Consider the following 20,063-nt stretch of genomic DNA (forward strand, 5'->3'; position numbering starts at 1 on the left):
AATTCAAAAGATGGCGCTGTGTCAATCACCTTGTTGGTTAGAGCGCGGATAGAGTCGAAAAGTCTGAAAGCTAAAAATATTTAGTTAAGAAGGTAAGTGTAAGCCAGTGGTCCACAAATGGTACCGGAGCGCCCAAAAATCTCCTTGAAAATCAAAATAACGTTAAAAAAATTGAACATACCCAATAAAATATAAAAAAGTATATCTGGTATAATAAGGAGCATATCTGGTAAGTCTACGAGATAGAATAGGGAACACCAGGATAAGAAAAACATCCCCCACACAATAGACCAATCAAGTTAAGGCAGCAGCAGGCACCACGGTGGTCCGAGCGCTATGCACAGCGCAGTCAAGGGATAACTGGAGAAGAGTCATTGCTTCCACTAGGGTCACAATTCTCAGTAATGAGGAATAAGACGAAGAAGAAGGGTAAGAAAAATATGCAAGATCCAAGACGTTGTTAGGTGGGGAAGATAACGAAGAAGAAAATGGTATGCGCATGTGAGGAGAACGGAATCATCCAGACTCCTCCACATCGCATTTTGCGGCCAACCCCAAGGTACGACTCCTGGGCAGACCATCAAAGAGATGGATTGACAGCTGGAAATCAACATCGCAAGAGGCTAATCCCTCTTAAAAACAGGCCACAAGGCCTACACCAAGAAGATCGACAAATAAAAATTACTCAGTTAAGAACCCCTTTACCAGGTTACCGTTGATGCAATACCTCCGAAGTAAGAAACACGCCTTATTAAATCAAAAATCATAAGTAAAAATTGGTTAAAGGTGGAGACTAACCGGAGGATTTCGTCATCACGTAACACGTTACGATGCGAGCATTCCGTCAGTACAGCGAGCTGAGCGCTCCATCCTTAGTTTCGGATGCTCGGTGGTGTTCGCCGCGAGCGATGTTACGACGTTATGTTACGACGAAATGCTCCGGTCAGTCTCCACCTTAACGATGTATATGGGGATTTTGATATGTTCAACTCGACATTGTCAGCGTTGAGACCACTTAACGTTGACCGGTCCGCGGCCTTTAAAAGGATGGGGATCACTGGTGTAAGCCACCAAGGCAGAATTGGAATGTCTTATGTCGGCCACCAGTGGCAGACATGGCAGTCAACGTGTAAAATAAATATAATATAAATATTCTTTTGATGCTATTCAATGACCAAATGTTAAAAAAAACTACACCTAAAAAACATTGAATTTTTTATAATTTTTAAGTGAGATTGCACAACCCTTCTCAGATTTTAAAATAACTATCATACCATTCCTCCACAGGGGTAGGAATAGATAATCGGAAGTCTATTAATGTATAGGGAGTATAATAAATATTTTTTTTTTGAGTATTGCTCATTCTCCACACCATCACATGATCGGTGTAAATACACCGTAGGTTTTTATTATAAATACATAACAGATATGTATCCTCATACTGGAAGTCCTGAAGAGGAGATGTACATGGGATATGTCCTTAGAATGCCACCTGAGAGCATTAACCCTTCATGTCTCTTCTTCCAACCCCGAGGATTCCGTCGCCCCGGAAGGCCGCTGACTATACTCAGTGGAACTTCGGGATCGAGCCAAGGAGATGGCGCGTGGCAGAGTGACTTAAAGACATCTCGTGTGGGCTATATGCTCCACCAAGGGAGCACACATGGAAACAAGAAGGTGAAGAATACTTTGATCGCTTCATTCTTTTCATTTCATGACTTCATCACTCGTTTTACCTTCCGTGTGCTTCAATAAATGTTTTCTCAGCTGTCGCTTTTGTACACAAGTGTATTCACAGGACGAACAAGACAATCTTGCGGAGTTATGTACCAGCATGTGGAGTTTCAGATCCAAAGTGCGCTTGTATCGTAACCCGCACAGATTACAGACGTACGGTTTTTCTTCAGAGTGAACGGGGAGATGTTGCTTCAAGTGGTTGTTCTGTCTAAACTTCTGCGGGCAAAACGGACAGGTGAACGGTCTAGAGTCCGAGTGAGTTCGGAAGTGGTCTCGAAGCTCGCAAAGTCTCGCGCTCGCAAATGGACACAATTTGCAGGTGAACGGTTTCTCCGTAGAATGCGATAGGCTGTGAGCCGTCAACGAGCCCTTGACTTTGAACCTTGCGGCGCATTGCGTGCAAGCAAAGGGTCTGTCTTCAGAATGAGCAACTTGATGCCTTTTTAAATGTCCGGATGTTTTGAATGCTTTTTGGCACGTATTACAAAAATGGCTCATTTCCGATATTTCAACTTTAGACGCCGCCGTGTTTTTAACAATTTCGGCATCGTGTTCGGTAACTTTGTGTACTCGGAAATCGATTATCTCGTCGAAGGCTTTATCGCAAATATTGCATATGTACTTCTCGATGGAGGTTTTCGACTGGTTCTTGATATTCTGTCTTCTGACTCCTTTATAGTTCCTCCCGTTCCGTTCGTGCATCGTTTTATGCTTTCTCAAATGTGCGGAGCGCCGAAAACTAGATCCGCACTTTTCGCACGTGTACGGTCTCACGTTGGTGTGGATTTTCATGTGGCTTCGCAAGTCCTGGCGCCTCCTGGAAGTGAACGTGCACTGGTCACACGCGTACGGTTTATCTTCCGAGTGCTTCATTTTATGTATGCGTAACTTATAAGCCGTTCGACACAAAAACCCGCATAGTTCGCAGAGGATAGGCTTTTCTTTGAGGTGAGATTTGAGATGCATGCTGAGGTAGGAGTACTTTAGAGTTACGTAAGAGCATTGTTCACACGCATAGAGGCCGCCCTGGGATTCAAATTGTCTTTTTTTCGAGTGAGATTTGAGAGAGTTTTTGGATTCAGAATTTAACAATTCGTTGTTTTCTTTCCATATAAAATCTGAGCAGTCGCTTTCTTCATTCCCATTGTTGATTTGCGAAGCTTCTTCAACAGTGGCGTTGTCGGCTCGAGATATGGATTTTTGTTTTATACTAATGAGGGTTTCAGAGTCGGATGATTCAAAGATTTCTTCCAGTTTAATTTGCTTGTCAACATTTTGTTGCTTTTTTCTTTTGACACTTTTCCTTGTAATTACTTTAGTTCTAGATTTTCTCTTTGTTTTTACTTTGAGTCTTTTTCCCCAAGTTTCGTTGGAATCTTCCCATTTGAAATCGGAATCCCCACTGTTGTTTTTCTTCTCATCGATTTCATCAAATTGGTTTTGATGAAACGCTCCTTCGTGGATTCGTTTATGTTTCTTTAACTCGTTCACCGATGGAAAGTATTTGCCACAAGTGGAACAAGCTTGATTTTGATTTGATGTACTCTCAGATACAGAATTATTTGATTTAGGAGATATGCCTATAGTCGATACATCCCAATTACTGATGTCATCATCTTCACATTTCAAAATATTCTGTTCACCCGATTCGGAGGCACACTCCGGTTTCCTATCGTCGGGATTATAAAGTAAAGCGCATTGATTGAAGAGGTTTTTGAAATTTCTCTGCGCTTTTTGAATCTGCTTTCTGAACTCGGTAGCCGATCGCAATTTAGAGATACAAAGATCACAAATCGAATACGGCTTCTCGGACTGATTCTCGCCGCAGACTGCTTGATAGGAAAAACAGTAAGAGAGCATTTGTGCATAAACTTCGGCCATTTCATTATGATAATACGTGTGAAATATTAACTTAAAACGGCCTTCTTCTAAACATGTAACACAGAGATTGTATGCTTTCTCGACTTCTGCCGTTTTTGGCTTATTTATTTTGACAGAAAAACATGTATGATCCATGTTTTTACAACTGATATCGGAAAAATGATAAAAAAAATCGATCGACTTTTCCTCGGAAAACGTAAGCGCCGAAGATTATATAGTAGGAGTAGGTCAGCGCATCGAGCCAAACGTCAAATTTCGCGTCAAACTGTCATGAAACAACCCATAGACAAACGTAAATACTTATAGTGATGTCAAATCGACTTCATTTATGGAAGAATAAAATATCGATATTATCCACATGTAGCTATAATGTTTATGCACATCACATATTTTTTCTACATATATGGGTATTACAGGGCAAGACGTTTTGATGGCTACATTACTTCTTGTGAATATAACTGTAGTATTTTTTATTTAAAACTATCTTGTCATGATGCTGACTATTATTAGTGTTATAGCATTACTGTGCCATTCTATGTATATATATTCCTTCTTCAAACCCTTATCCGCACTCAAATGGTGCCTAGGGCACTGCATCATATAAACGCAGTGTTATCTTGATCGTTAACAGTCCATGAAGGAAAGGTGATCAGCCTTCCGCTTTAGATACCAGTCCAGGGTAATATTGAATACATATTAGAGTGAAAATATCACAAATGTTTATTTGACCCCCTCCTGGAAATCGAACCCGGGACCTCGATGACAGTAACCGAGCGTGCTAACGATTACATTACGGAAGCGGACACATATATTTAAATACTATACATAATTATGGGAGACATATTAAAAAAAATATAATATTACGCATCGTATTAGGGTTTCCTTGTTAAATGACTACCCAATACTCAAATGTCTTTTTTATTTTTAAACGAAATTTATCATATAATACATTATTTGTATGCTATCCCTACTCAGTCAAATTATTAAATAATATGTGGACAGGTCTTTTTTGCTTCAGCCAATGTCAATAACTCGTGCATCACAAAATTTGTTACACGCGAACATGTCATTTTATTGCATTCATAGTTTAAATGCCTTTATAAAATGGGTTTGGTATCGTGAAACATAAACTTTTGTCGTCGTAGTTTTTATCATTATTATTATTTTAAAAAAATATGTAAAATGATTCACACAGTCAGATTACTTATCGATATTATCTAAAATCGATACCGATAATGGGATATGCACATCTCAAATTTGGACTGAATGTTTCGGAGCATTCGAGTCTATGGTTGCCCAGTTTTCTATTTTGCACTGTGCTTTTTTTGTTATCCAGTTTCTTTTTTTGGTTTTATTCCGAATTTTATGCGTAATTTCCAAAATTTACAATCGCTCAATGGTGGCCTAATCGATAGGTGGCGAAGATTTTCAAGCGGAATAGACCAGCGCTAAGCGTCGTTTCCGTATTAGGTAAATGAACAAAAGATTCCCAAGCGTAACAAGATGTCGGAATTTCAGCATCGCTCGAGTGCGGTTCCCGCGGCTATGCGGCTCCGCGAGCGGGAATCGGGGTTGCGCCTTCACTCCGGCGACGGACGACGCGCCATCTTAATAATCGATATTTGAATTTTTACAGGCAGTTATCGCTTAGATTGTTCGAACGTCGAAAGGGTGTCGAGCATGGCGCACAGGAGGCGCGGGTACGACGAGCGGCGGGGGTCTGGCGAGGAGGACGACCTCGCGGGCGGGTCGGGGGACGAGGAAGGGGGGGAGGGAGGGGGAGCGGGCGCGCGGCGTCAGCCGGACGACGACGACGAGGAGATCTGGGGCGACAGGCGCGGGGGCCGCGAGCGGCGGCGGCGGCGCTCGCGCTCGCGCTCGTCCGACCGCGAGGAGCGCGAGTGGCGGCGGAGCCCGGCGCGCTCGCGCAGCCGGCGCCGGCGGCGGGACGACTCCCGCTCGCGCTCCCCGCGCTCCCCGTCTGCGGGCGAGTCGGGCCAGTTCGGCGAGTGGAACTGCCGCTGCGGCGCCCTCAACTTCAAGCGGCGCCTCGTCTGCTACCGCAAGTACTGCGGCGGCTCACGCGGGGACGCCGTGCCCGTGCGGGCCGTGGCCGGGCAGGAGCGGCCGCGCGGGCCCGCGCCGCCCGCGCGCTACGCGGCGGCCGACGTGCCGCGCCTGGCCGCCTACAGCGCCGAGCTGTACGCGTCGGGCGCGGCCGAGCGCGCCGCCTACCTGCGCTACTACACGGACTACTACGCGCGCCAGCTGGCGGAGTGCGAGCCGCCCGCGCCCGAGGCGCCGCCGCCCGCCGCGCTGCCGCCCGACGGCGCGGACGGCCGCACCTTCCCGCCGCCCGACACCTCCTCCTACCTGTACGACGAGACCTCCGGCTACTACTACGACTCGGGCACGGGCCTGTACTACGACGCCAACACCCAGTACTACTTCAACAATCGCATAAACCAGTACCTGTACTGGGACGCGAGCAAGTCCACCTACCTGCTAGCGAGCACCCTGCCGGCCGCCGCCCCCGCCGCGGCGCCCGCCCCGGCCGGCGCGGCGGAACCTCCCGCCGAAGAGAAGAAGAAAGGAGACAAGCCGGACAAGGTCAAGGTGGCTAAAAAGATAGCCAAAGACATGGAGAGGTGGGCCAAGACTCTGAACCAGAAGAAGGAAATGGCCCGATCGAACGTTCCGGCGGACGCCTCCAACTATCTGTCGGGATCGTCGTCCGTGTCCGCGGACATCGGCTTCTCGGTGCTTGAGCGGCGCGTCCCGGCGAGCGGCGCCCCCGCGGCGGCCCCCGTGCCCCCCGCGCCGCCCGCGCTGGTGCCCTCCTACGGGGCGGGCAGCGACAGCTCGGGAGAGGAGGGAGAGAGCGCGGTGGACTGGACCAAGCTGGCCTGTCTGCTCTGCAAGCGCCAGTTCCCCTCGCGCGATGTCCTAGAAAAACACATCGCCATGTCGGACTTGCACAAGCAGAACCTGGAAGCTGTCCGCGGGAAGCGAAAGATCGAAAAAGGGTACAGAGACAGGGCGGCGGAGAGAAGGATGAAGTATGGAGAAGAGGATTTGCCGATCGTCAGGAGCGTGCGTCCGGAGATAGCGGTGTCCAGCGCCCCGCGGGAGATCGGGGAGGAGAACATCGGCAACCGGCTGCTGCAGAAGATGGGGTGGAGCGCGGGGCAGGGGCTGGGCAAGGCGGGGCAGGGCCGCGTGGGGCCCGTGGAGGCGGCGGGCGGGGGGCTCGGCTCCGCGCGCAAGAAGGGTATCTACACGGCGGGGCCCGGAGAGACCTACAAGGAGTGCGTCAAGAAGCTGACCATGGCCAGGTACCAGGACCTCATCGGCTCCGAGGGCCACTCCTGAGCACGGTGAGATCGTTATTTTATTATCGCTCTAATCCCCTTTTATTTACAGGCTATACAGATTCCCGAGGAGATACATACAATTTAGACTCCAAAAAGAGTTTAAATTTATTTATGGATTTTATTTTATTTATTTATTCATTGGTTCACAAACAATGAAAAACATTACAATAAATGAAATACAGTGCAATACAAATTGTTTGAATTTTTTTCATCAATTAGATGAGAACACAACAAGCTTACAGAAATAATAAAGGTGCAGGTTAAACACAAACACGTATTTAATATTAAAATCAAACACTGAGTTTTTTTTAGTTGTAATTTTAATTAAATACTCAACAAAGTAATTGATACATAGTATTCATTTAAAAAACATTAAATATGAGAAGATTCCCTTGAGGCAGTGCAGTTTAGTTGACAAGAACTCACCAGGTGACATGGTCAATGAGATATTATTTTAATAAATGGTCTGCCTCCGTAGTATAATGGTCAGCACCCTTGGCTACCGTTCTGGAGGTCCCGGGTTCGATTCCCAGGGGGGGTCAAATAAATGTTATTGATTTTTTCACTCTAATATTTATTCAATATTACCCTGGACTTGTACCTGAAGGGGAGGGCTGATCACCTTTCCTTCATGTGTTAACAATTAGATAACACTGAGTTTATATGACGCAGTGCCCAATGCACCATTGGGGTGCGGATAAGGGTTTGAAGATAACACGTACAATCGCACCTATGCAGAGTACATATTCAGGCAGTTCAACCTCTTCCGATGAAACTCGCTAGTGAATTGAGAACTAGCTATGTGACTGCCGAAATGATTTTGTATTTTACTGTTCAGTTTCAGCCATGTACTTTTTCAGTGCCCGTAGGCCAGACTATTTGAGTAATGTAGAAAAATGGGAAAGACATAAGTGTAAGAGAAAATGTGCCCGTATGCGTGAGACGAGCCGGACAAATGTTGGAAGCGCATTTCCCGGATAACTGGTTGAGGCGATTTGGAACGGTTGGAAGATGTAGCGGGAGTGGATGTTGATAACATTTTGTGGTTCCTATTTCAGATTCCGAGACTTAGACATGCAAAGTTGATCCCGGCCAAATTAAGAGTGACTAACAGCGCTCTCCAAAACACTCTTGTACTTTTTTTACTCTGTATCATGTATCCTTATGTTACGATTTAAGTTTACTCCACGGTGATATCGCATTGCGTAAAACCGCACATTCTGACAATTCGACCTAGACTGCGTTTGATTTGCTTTTGTTTGTTTTATTCAAAACTTAAATGGATAACATATCGTGGGTGATGCAATGTTATAATGTTATATACATAATAATGTTTATTATAACATTTTCAATGTTCCATTTACTGGAAAAATACACTGAGTAGTTTGAAATGTCATATTTATGTGGTTTTACAAGTAAATTCAACTTTAAGTTTAATAGCGGGTATTTTATTCAGGATAAAACCTTTAAATAACAGGGATTATTCAAACAGGGATTTTAGAGTTAAGGTTTTTTACCAGTATACCCACGATATACATATTTTTTTGTGTTTGTTGATTTTTAATTTAAATTTAACTTGGTTAATACCTAATGAACTATTACTTAAAATGTATTTTGATACATGTTTCGATGCATTCTGTATTTCGATGCATTACATTGTTTGAAAATAATGCGGAATGCATCGAAACATGCGTCACTATGGATTTGATGAAATAGTGGTATTTACCAAGTAAAACTTGAGTTCAAAATGGATAAATATTACCACAATGTGACTGCCGAATGAATTATTCAAAATGTGTTGGGAATATGGCAGTCCGGGTTTATGACTTATATACAGATTTGAGATCGGATTAATGTTAGGCTTTATCGTTAGCCGAACCCAAATCCATGGCACCCAAACGCACTAACCAATGAACACAGACATTATTTTTTACTTCTATAGTACAAATTGGAGGTACCCATTGTTTATTTTGTCAAAGCTTTACGCTGTGCAATATCACCAGCAGGACATTATTCTGCGCAACTTGTACTTAAGTTGTGCGATATCACCATCAGGACATAGTTGTTCCGGCCAACTTGTACTTAAGTTGTGCGATATCACCATCAGGACATACTTGTTCTGGCCAACTTGTACTTAAGTTGTGCGATATCATCACCAGGACATTGTTGTTCTGCGCAACTTGTACTTGAGTTGTGCGATATCACCATCAGGACATAGTTGTTCTGGCCAACTTGTACTTGAGTTGTGCGATATCACCACCAGGACATAGTTGTCCTGCGCAACTTGTACTTACAACAGTAATCAGAACTTTAAATACAATCTATAGTGATTTAGCTAATTTATAATGTTATATTTTAAAGGCTGATTCATAGTTTTAACTTTGAGATAAATGTATATAATTGAGATTCAAATATAATATAGATATTTTATACTATGTAATTGTTTTTTCATCATTAATAATTGTAGCAGGTAAAAAAAAATGCCTTTTATCGGTCGATTTGAGATTGTTACAAGACATATATGTAGTATTTTATTTTATTTCATACGCATTCTTCGACTACTTTGGTCACTTGGTTTTTGGCATCATCACGTCAGGGTTTTAAGTAAAATGTGTTCATATGGGGCCTAATGTTGAAATACATAATTATTATTGAAAAACAAACAGTATGTATGTAATTATGTAGATCAGTCCTTGGGTTTAACGCTTCTTATATAATCTTCTAGCCTTGACTTCATCGGGCTGATTGATTTAAAAAAAATTCTGATGTGATTGACAAAAACCAATTTCAGATTCACATTATCAAAGCACGCCAATTATAGGAGCGGGAAAAACATGTATTTTCAAATATACATAATTTTATTATTTAAATTTAACAAATGTAAAAAAAGTCTGATTTGTTTTTATTCCATTTTATTATTTTAATTATTTTCTTTTGTACTCCGTATCACGAAATAAGCTATGCTAATATTTTAGAGAGGTACCTGCTTGTATTAAATATGATTTCTTTATTTTTATGAATTCCAAAATAATGTCTTAGCCAGTGCCTTCTATATTAAATCCAAGTTGTGGACTATGTTTAGTAATTTCGCATCAGTTGCAATCGGTAAACCTTTTTTTGATTTATCGGTACATACAACTCTACTGTAAACTGTGATTTTTATATAATTTTCTGTTCTATGTCAAGATGCAATTTGTGAAAATGTATATTTCATTGTATTTTCTTCGGATGATTGAAGTTGGATCTGCAGAAAATAGCAGTTATTAAAAGTGCTTCATTCTGAACAACAGAAAAACAGGAATCACTATTCTATTAATGATTATCCAAATAGGTATACATTACTCAGAATCTAAATATCTTGAGTAAAAGTAGAAATGATGAGCACGGTTATACCGCATATCACTAATAAGTGTAAAACGGAAAAGATGGCCGTGTTTTTGACATCAGATTGCAGCATGGGTCGATGATTTTAAAAATATTTAGTTAAATTGTATTCTTGCAATGTTTACAGTAATACAGCATTACAAACGGAGTTTTTAAACCTATTTTGCAGACTATGTATCAAAAATGTTTCGAGTATCGGTATTTTTTCTTTAACCCCAGGGTGCAAAGGGTATGCCTTTAATTACTTTGTTAACTTGTTCATTAATTATATGATGGCAAGGTGATCAGTCCTGCGGTCCAGGCTCTTAGATTTAGAAGTTAAACATAATATAATTAAAATGTAACTTTGTTTTAAAATCACTATAAATATTATTTTATAACTTAATTATAATGTCTACCGGTTTCGAAGCTAAACGCTTCTTTATCAAGACTGATTAATACTAAAACACTATCTATTGAACAATATTTTGACGGTTAGGGAAAGAAGCTTGGGTAGATCTCAAGTGGCTTTATTTTTTGTGTTGATTGGCAGTCACAGTCAAAAGGGATCAGGGATGATGAGTGATAGGAAACTTATTTAATAACGGACTTTTAGCAAAATCATTTACTTGTGTATTTATTACTTGTAATGGAAAATCACAAAGTTATTGTTTCAAATATAAATTATAAATCATAATATTTTATATAATATTATATTGTACAAGCAACAATGTAACAGCATTTTTCTCAACTGCTGCATCTAAGTTTTCACATGTAACTTATGCGTTTTTGATGTTGCAATTTATACAAAATACAGTGTCATAAATGTACTTTTTAAGCTGCGTATTCACTTTGATCAACATACAAACAAGTAGCGCTCCGCGACTGCAACTAATCGATACGTTCACACACTCTGAACATGCAACGGTTTACCCTTTTTTAAAAATCTATCATCATTTTCACATCATAATCCACATCGGTTTAAGCGCCCTTGAGGTATTATTTTACGAAAATGGCACTATATAAATTATCCAAAATTACCAAAATATTACCCTCTGTTTAAAGCTAAAATGTACTGTATTCTATGCAAGTGAATACATACTAACCATCTACTATAATCCGGCATTATTATCATAGAATCCATTTGAGATTCTTAGTATGCCCATTTATATAATTTATACATATGTCTACATGTACATATTTTTGGAGCGCAGGAATGATCACCCTCACCTTATATAGCCTGATCAAGATAACATAGATTTTATGCAGTGCTCTATGCACCAATTGGTTTTGGGTATGGGCCATAAGATGAACATATAGATATTTGAAAATATAATTGACAGCCTTAAAAGTCACTGGTGTAATTATTTTAAATTAAAATGATATTTTGTTTATTTTTTTAAAATGGTATTTAATTATCCATTATTGATAAGGGAACAATGACAACTGATTTTAATATATATTTGTTACTTTTTGTAGAGAAATTTAACCTATATAGATTTGCTGATGTCATTTATTTAAACTTATCTTAATTTCTCTAACGAAATGTACTTTCATTTAAGACGATAACATGTCTTCCAGAAGTGCTTCGTTGCTTTTAACATAATGTTCAAAGACGAATTTTGAACATAAATGTAACATAATCATTAGTTTTAAATTTTCACAAAGTGTAAATAATTCAATTTTCACCCTACATTTTTAAGATGCGAATAAGTAAATCTTTTCTAATGTAAGATATGAATATTATAATAAAAATATTGTTGGAATAAGTCTTTTATTTATTTTTATTTTGTATATCTCCCCAATGTTAAAATGTCATTTAGAAAATTGAGAGTATAGTAAATCAAACACTCTCCTTATCGTTCATCGTTCACTTTGTGTAATACAACTGTAATAAACACTAATTTGTGACTACCGGTTTCGGAATAATCATTCCATGTTCTGATGATGGAATGACTATCCCGAAACCGGTAGTCACAAATTAGTGTTTATTACAACATTTTGAGTGTGTCCAAATACTTGTTCACAAAATCTGGATTATCTCCAATTACAGGAGTTATTTTCATATTATTTTTTGATATCTCAAAGATGAAGAAGAATATGGATTATAATCACGTGTGTGATTATAATCCAGGATTCGGATCTCACATACTAATATAAGAGTTTCTGCTTAATAAAAAGCTTCTTTACATCTCACCAATAGATGTCTCTAGTGAAGTTCTAGTGATTCATGAAAAAGGTTTCTAAATTGGTTCATATATATAGAACTTCCAAGAATTTGAGTAGTGTGGTTGTCAATAATGGGTAGAATTGGTGAATGTTACACGTGTGTAAAGTGATCACTCAAACCAGCCTATGACGGTCGTAAGCCCCGTAAATGCCCAGACTTCCATATTCTTCTTCATCTTTGATGAGATATCAAAAAATAGTGTTTATTACAGTGGTATTACACAAAGTGAACGATGAATGATAAGGAGAGTGTCATATTACCATGATTTTGCGAAGGAAATCTTGGTCACTACGTCAAGAAAAGGCGATTTAGTTGGCTTGGCCATGTACTCTGCATGCCTCCTGAGAAGCGCCATCAAGCTTGCCTCTTTTACAAGGCATCAGGTTCGCGCCGCCCAGGATGACCCTGCTGACAATTCGTCGGCAGTTCTCGTCAGAACTTCGGGACGCGGATCTGACTTGGGAGGATGCAAGGGAGCTGGCAGCCGACAGAAAAGCCTGGAGACAGTTTGTGGACACCATATGCTCCATCTAGGGAGCGGATATGGTTGAATAATTATTCAGATATTATACTACACAGTTAATAATGCTTTTATTGTAAAAAGTGTATAGTAAATTATTCATGTTTTTTTTTAAACAATGATCAATTCTAGTCTGAGAGTGTAATAAATAAAGAAAATGGTTTGTACACTTTTTAATATCAGGAGATCTCAATGGAAATGATGATTGGTCGAATAAATATGCCAAAACCTTTTTGATTCCATTTTTCCACAGTTGTGGAATTTTATGTTGCAGCAAAGTTGACTGGCGGTTGTATGCATTCAATGTGTTGATGATAATGATACGTAGGTAAGTATAATATAAAAATAGCCAGATCAATTAGCTCTAATATTGAAGGGACTATGTAAACACTCCCTTAGACATAAGAGAGTTTATAAATTAGTAGAGTCTTCAGAGAGGAATTCCGATGTACAGGACTTTTGAATAAATAGGATTTTTGATGTAGGAGAAGCGACTTACAAGGTCTTTGATGTAAAATTGTCTGTATGCATCACTTTCCACAGTTCTCTTTACAAAGCTGTGTTTTTCAGTTATAAAGATATGGTTAATGCGCAACTTCTTAAACCTCTTCAGCTCCTTGGTCTTCCTATTCTGTTATGTCTTTCTATTATAAGGTCACCTTTTCTGTTTTCTTTCCATCCTCAAACACCACACTAAACGCTTCCAATATTTTTCCTCCTAAGTCATAGTAATGTCAAAAAAATCACATCTATTTTGATCCTTCTGGGACCACCGTCACAGAAGCCAAATATGCTAACCAGTACACTTGGAGGCTGACAATATTGAGAAATACTTGCACAACTGACCTTTATAATTGATTTGCTAATATTGAGAATAATCAACAAGATTTATTGTGTAATGTCTACTTAGCTTCTTTAAACCCTCATCCGCACCCAATGGTGCATAGGGCACTGCATCATATAAAGGCAGTGCTATCTTGATCGTTACCACATGAAAGAAAGGGGATCAGCCCTCTGCTTCAGGGTAATATTGAATAAATATTAGAGTGAAAAAGTCAATTATTTGCACACATTTTTGAAGACTGGTAAAATGCCATGAAACTTTAGAGACGATTACTTTCTAAGGATTGAACGCCAGCTCAATGACCAGTCCAGATCAGTTGCGATGCTTGCTGGAAAAGTATGGAAATATGCTGTTCTGGGGATACTACCGGTCTTTTCACATTAGAGGTTAATAAGTGAAGAGATATTGCAAAGTTGGTATTACATATTTATTTTAATAAGATTACTTACAAAGTAAATATAAATTAAATATAAAATTTACTATAAAAATGTACACAATAAACTTAGAATTAAATAAATAATAAAAATATAGCGCGATCCTTACAAAATACGAAAATCACTTTGTAATCTTTGTCTCTTTTCAAGATACAATTAGAGATTTTTATCATAATGTTGAGTGATCAGAACCAAAACTGTTATTTTTTAATTGATGTTTCAACAGAGATGAAAAGGTCTTTTTCTGAGATCGGAACAGGGCTTACAACTTGTTATTGGCTAGTTTAAGTGATCAATTTATACACTGTAACATTCAACTTCTACATACGATTGACATATTAATAAAATTTTGTGTCGAAGCAAACAATGTAAAAAAAAAACATTTATTAAAAGGTATATTTGAACTTTGATTTTGGCAAAAATTACATTTTGTAATTATTGTGTTTTTGCTTAGCGGGGCAGTATGACTGTTATGGCAGGTGCTGTGGCGTATGAATTCAAGAAATATTTATTTTCAATTGGTCTGGGTGTTTGTGATGTAATTTTTACATCAACGTTCCCTATCCTACCTGCAGACAAGCCTCTAGAATTTGTGGGTTATTCCTTAATAAAAAATAAATTAAAAAAATGGTCACCAATCTTTTGTTAAGATGAAATAGCTACTTAATTGAATTCTACAGAAACCATAAACTAGTTTAAAGTAATTTGAGTCACATATTTTAAAAGAGAAGACTGTTTCGTAAGACCAGTTAATACGATCTACACATAGAAAGCAAATGAGACATATCGCTCACTCCTTTCAACAACGTCATTTATGAAAAATCGTCAAATTTCAGTTGTGCATGTTTTCGGAATGCCTAGAAAATGTACTATATCCCAGCAAAAGAGGCATATTTTTAACTTAATATAGAAAATATTATTAATTATTATTATAAAGTGTTGTTTTTGCATTTTGAAGAAAAGGTATTGTTTAATATTTTTTTTTAAATATACTAAATATTTTTCAAATGGAGAAAAACACCTTCAGGTTTTATCTTAAAAGATTGGTTGCACAGTAAAAAGTTCAATAAGTGGCTTGATATTTATTTTTAAAACATTTTATTACATTTTTAAATTTTAAATACGTTGTCCTGAAAAATCAAGTTTTTTGATTTATGACGATGTTGAAAGAAGTGAGCGATATAACACATTTAAAATCAATAATAATTTGTACATTTTTATGATTTTTTATCACGCACTTTAAACAAGTCTTTCTATTTAATAAAATGTAAATTTTTATTCATCACGAATAGGAAAATATTTTTTATTTCAATATTCAGTAGCACTGGTCTTTTTCATAAAATGATATTTGAAACGAGTTTATTTATAATTTTAGAGTTGAACTTCTACGAGTCGCGGCCGTCTCTATACCGGGAACACTTATACAGACATTTAACACTTATATAAATAAGAAATTACCTAAATACATTGTGTTCAGTACCTTTGAGGTTACAAGTCTTTTAATATGACTTAGGAATACATTAATGTAAAAGAATTAAATTTTTATATAAGCATCTGGTCTATTTCCGTTTGGATGTTCTCTCTTGCAATGTGCTCAAACTTTGCACGGAAGACGTCGGTTGTGAATATCTTCGGGATGAGAAGCAAAGTCTGCAGGACCTTAAAAGAAAAATAAAATAATGAAATATAAAAATATTCTAAGCGGGAATACTTTTACTTACTTATAACCCTATCCGCACCCAATGGTGCATAGGGCACTGCATCAATTTGACGCAGTGTTATCTTGATCATTACTTACATGAAGGCAAGGTGATCACTCTTGCGCTTCAGGAACCAGTCCAGGATAATATTAAGTGTAAAATCACTTTTATTTATTTTCACCCCCCCTGGGAATCGAACCCGGGACATCCAGCAACACCACGGAGGCGGACAAAAGCGTGAATGGATGTATGAAATCGATTGCAGCGAAAGACGGAGAAATGATGAGTATTTCGAGGAGGTGTATGAAACGCATACGATTAATGACGTTAGTCTGTACTTTCTCAGAATTTCTTCTCCATGTTATAATGGATAAATTTAAACGTTGTGTTTCACTCTCTCTTGCTGCTCGCTGATAGTGTGTGAAGGAGACGTGTATTTACCAGCGCTTACTATTTGTTATTTTATTATTATTTTATGTTTAAGACTTTTTGTTTCTCTTTTAGTGTATTCATTAGTGTATTTTTATATTAGATATTGTACATATATATTATGTTAAAGGCATTAGCCTAAATAAATATATAAAGATGGATGGAAAGATTGATAAAAACATAGAAAGGAGAGTGAATGCTGGGAACAAAGTGAATGGTGCACTGAAATCAGTTATAGCAAATAAAAATCTATCAGCGGAAGCTAAAATGGCAGTGCACAACGGAGTCCTGGTTCCAACTCTAATGTATGGAAGTGAAAATGGAGTTGGCAAAAGAAGGATGAAAGTAGACTGAATGCAGTTGAAATGCGATCTCTAAGAAGAATGCGCGATAAAACGATGTATGATAGATGTGCGAATAGTGAAATAAGGAAGGAATGCAAAGCTGAGATAAGCATTATCGATAAAATTAAGAAAGGTGTGTTGAGATGGTTTGGACATGTAGAACGAATGAGAGAGGAAAGAACGGTAAAACAAATTTATGAGGCGAATGTAAGTGGAAAAAAGAGCAGAGGAAGACCGAGAAAAACATCGCACGATCAGGTATGCCAAATACTTGAAAGTGGTCAGGTTAGGAGTTGTAACAATCGGCGAGTATGTATGAGGAGATGAATGAACGTGGAAGAGGCAAAGAATGTTTACAGACAGGGTGGTATGACGTTCTATTCTCTGTCTTCCCCTACAGAAAGCAGGTTAATGTTTTTTTTTTTGTGAGTTCAAGGGATCTTGCATCCCTTATGTCACTGCGACCATATTAGGTCTATTGCGACCTCCCTCTATATCACAGCTCACTCCCAAGACCTACGTGAGTTATGTAACTCACGACCTGTCTTGGTGGTAGGAGCTTCACCTTTAGGAGTCCAGTAGAGGTCCTCCAAGGAAGTGACTTTGTTCGCGAACGAGTGCGTCACAATTATAGAGAATGTGGATTGGCGTTTCGTTATCCTCCATACAAAATCTGCATATTGGGGAGTCGGCTTAGTGGTTAGTGACTTTAAAAAAAATAAATTTAACGCTCACTCCTTTCAAGAACGTCATAAATCAAAAAACTTGATTTTTCAAGAGAACGTTTTTAAAGTTTAAAAATATAACACAAAGTATTAAAAATAAATATCAAGCAACTTAGTGAACTTTTTACTGTGCAACAGATCTTTTAAGGTAAAACCTGAAGGTTTTTTCTCCATTTAAAAAATATTTAATATATTTAAAAAAAATATTAAACAATACCTTTTCTTCAAAATGAAAAAACGACACTTTCTGCCCTGTGGCGGGTAAATATTAAGTTGAAAATATGCCGCTTTTGCTGGGATATAGTACATTTTCTGGGCATTCTGAATACATGCAAAACTGAAAATTGTCGAATTTTGATATATGACGTTCTTGAAAGGAGTGAGCGATATATTAAGTGTTGCCTGCCAAAAGGGAGTGAGTGACAATAACCTTGAGTCTGAGACTTCTATAGAGATGCACGGGCTGCTGTGCATACTCCGTCTCCACATCGGCGATGTACTGGATGTACTCCGCGGGGGGCAGTCCCAGCGGAGACAGCTCCAGGTCCTGGAAGAAGGCTTCAGCTCCGGCCGTGCCCGCCAAGCCCCCCCCGTTCCGGCCCGCCCCCAGCAGCCCTACCACCGAGGAGATCAGCCCTTCCTGGAAGCCGGTGCAGCGAGGATTGAAGTAGAAATAAAGATACCAGGTTTTAGTGCTGCGTGACAGCTAGAGATTGGAATTGGAATGGTATTCGCTACATTTTTTTGGTTTGAATTTTTTTCAAGCTTAACATATTGTTTGCGAGAAACATTTAAGTGTCTTTAACCGGTTCGCTGCTAAGAGCGCGTTAACGCGCTCTCCAATTCCGTGTTCGCCAGGCTGGCCATACAAAATGAGCGCTTTCCTTTGAGATTGTCACAAGCCAATATCAAATAAGATTGGAATATTTTTTTAATAAGAATATATAGAGACATATATAAGGAAGATCAAAAAATATGAAAATATTACAATTTACCGATGTAATCAAAGTTACAGTCATCTTTCTAAAAGCTTTCTTTTTTAAAAGTTCACGGCCTGCTGGGTACGGCCATATTAATACCTTCCAGCATTGAAAGGGTTAAGTAAAAATTAAAATTTCAGATTTTAGTGCCAGCTAGAGATTCCGATCGGAATGGTATTCATAACATTTCGAGTCCAATTACTTGTTCACAAATCTGAATTATCTTCACCCAGGAGTTATTTTTACATTTTTTTTGACATCTCAACATAGATGAAGAAGAAAATGGAAGTTTGGGCATTCACAGGGCTACACACGTGTAACATTCACTAATTCTACTCATTTTCACATGACAGGTAGTAAGCCCTGTGAATGCTCAGGCCTCCATATTCTACTTTATCTTTATTAATATGTAAAAAAAAGAATGGCATTCGTTCACATTTTTTGGTTTGTATTTCTTTAAAGCTTAAGATTTTTAATTGTCAAATGAAATTGTCAAATATATTAGGAGCTAGAATATGAAATATTACTGCCATATGGGAAAGGAAATGGAGGAGGAACAGAATAGGAAAGGAAAGGAGAATAACAGCGATGGCTAAGGCACCTCGTACTCACACTAGCTTATGTCTTTTGGGTACTACTAATTTATACGAGAAGCAATCACGAATGCTTTACTTTCTCTATGCATAAAGCTGATAAGATTTTATTTTTTTTTTTTTTCTCATCTGATCTCTGGGGAAAACTTTAGAATCTGAATCCATCAAACTATAAAAATATCAGTCTCACCCTTTTAAATATCCAAAAAATGTCAGAGACAGTCTTTAAGTATAATATGAAAAATAAAAAATGAACATTGAGAAAATGGTAAATACTCACATGGTCAATACCAGCTTCTTTGAAAAACTCTTTGACATGGTCGACATTTTTATCTAAACACCCGCCATAAACATTGGTATCATATTCGAAATGCTGAAAAAATATAGCTAGGATAAAGGCACTTCTCTCGGTGATGTTATCTTTGATCAATTCCTCGAATATTCTACACTTATGTGCCAAATAATCCATATTGTGGTAAACTCTAGAGCTGTCGGAATACTGGGCGAGTATTTTTTCCCACCATTTGTTCGCTATCTCTTTAGGGACCGCTAATTCATCTAAGACTTCGTTCCAAATATCTTCCATCGTATTTTTTTTTCTTTAAACTTGCGTGAAAACGTGAAACGTTACAACACTTTTGACAGACCGCTTCTCGTGAGAATCTGAAATATCGATTTTCTTAATGTCAAAACAGGGATAGAAAGGTTCATAAACATTCACACCTGCGCTGCGAAAATACATCGTTGGGATTTAAGAAACTCAGCGTGCTCGCTAAAACAACAACAAACAAACATTTTATATTAATCTTTATAATATTCTAAGTAGTCTGGCGGTTGTAAATGTGTTTGACATTTAAGAAGATTGCCGCTTTTTTTCGAAATTATTTCTCTGCAAAATATAAACGGCGA

At 38.6% G+C, this 20,063-nt stretch overlaps 3 protein-coding genes across 3 annotated transcripts; 1 reads left to right on the forward strand and 2 right to left on the reverse strand.

The window, feature by feature from the left end:
* Positions 1 to 1,310: 1,310 nt before the first annotated feature.
* Positions 1,311 to 3,882, reverse strand: LOC148306870 (uncharacterized). The gene has a single exon (XM_088264270.1). It carries the CDS (start codon positions 3,751 to 3,753, stop codon positions 1,708 to 1,710), a length of 2,046 nt encoding a protein of 681 aa, XP_088120396.1. The 5' UTR covers positions 3,754 to 3,882; the 3' UTR covers positions 1,311 to 1,707.
* Positions 3,883 to 5,364: 1,482 nt separating this feature from the next.
* LOC148306871 (RNA-binding protein 5-like) lies at positions 5,365 to 9,506 on the forward strand (the record flags this gene model as incomplete). Its single annotated transcript, XM_088264305.1, has 2 exons — positions 5,365 to 6,995; positions 8,051 to 9,506. A coding segment is annotated over one exon (1,626 nt), but the record flags the coding sequence as incomplete, so codon positions are not given.
* Positions 9,507 to 15,752: 6,246 nt separating this feature from the next.
* Positions 15,753 to 19,858, reverse strand: LOC148306872 (uncharacterized). Its single transcript, XM_088264290.1, has 3 exons — positions 19,435 to 19,858; positions 18,012 to 18,221; positions 15,753 to 16,042 (listed from the first exon to the last, which is right to left on the reverse strand). The coding sequence occupies exons 1-3, from the start codon at positions 19,738 to 19,740 to the stop codon at positions 15,926 to 15,928; spliced, it is 633 nt and encodes a 210-aa protein (XP_088120416.1). The 5' UTR covers positions 19,741 to 19,858; the 3' UTR covers positions 15,753 to 15,925.
* Between the last annotated feature and the right edge of the window lie 205 nt (positions 19,859 to 20,063).

The sequence above is a fragment of the Brachycentrus maculatus genome, unplaced genomic scaffold, assembly GCF_059751285.1.
Source record: "Brachycentrus maculatus isolate JH-2025_06_01 unplaced genomic scaffold, ASM5975128v1 h1tg000222l, whole genome shotgun sequence".
NCBI lineage: Eukaryota > Metazoa > Arthropoda > Insecta > Trichoptera > Brachycentridae > Brachycentrus > Brachycentrus maculatus.

Bases quoted from the DNA above. Each gene is read 5' to 3' on its own strand.
- LOC148306870 (XM_088264270.1), bottom strand. From the start codon at position 3,753: ATGGATCATACATGTTTTTCTGTCAAAATAAATAAGCCAAAAACGGCA.
- LOC148306872 (XM_088264290.1), bottom strand. From the start codon at position 19,740: ATGGAAGATATTTGGAACGAAGTCTTAGATGAATTAGCGGTCCCTAAA. The intron at 18,222-19,434 runs GTGAGTATTTAC...ACCGGCTTCCAG, and splicing joins AAGAAGCTGGTATTGACCAT to GAAGGGCTGATCTCCTCGGT. The intron at 16,043-18,011 runs GTTATTGTCACT...TTTTCTTTTAAG, and splicing joins ATAGAAGTCTCAGACTCAAG to GTCCTGCAGACTTTGCTTCT.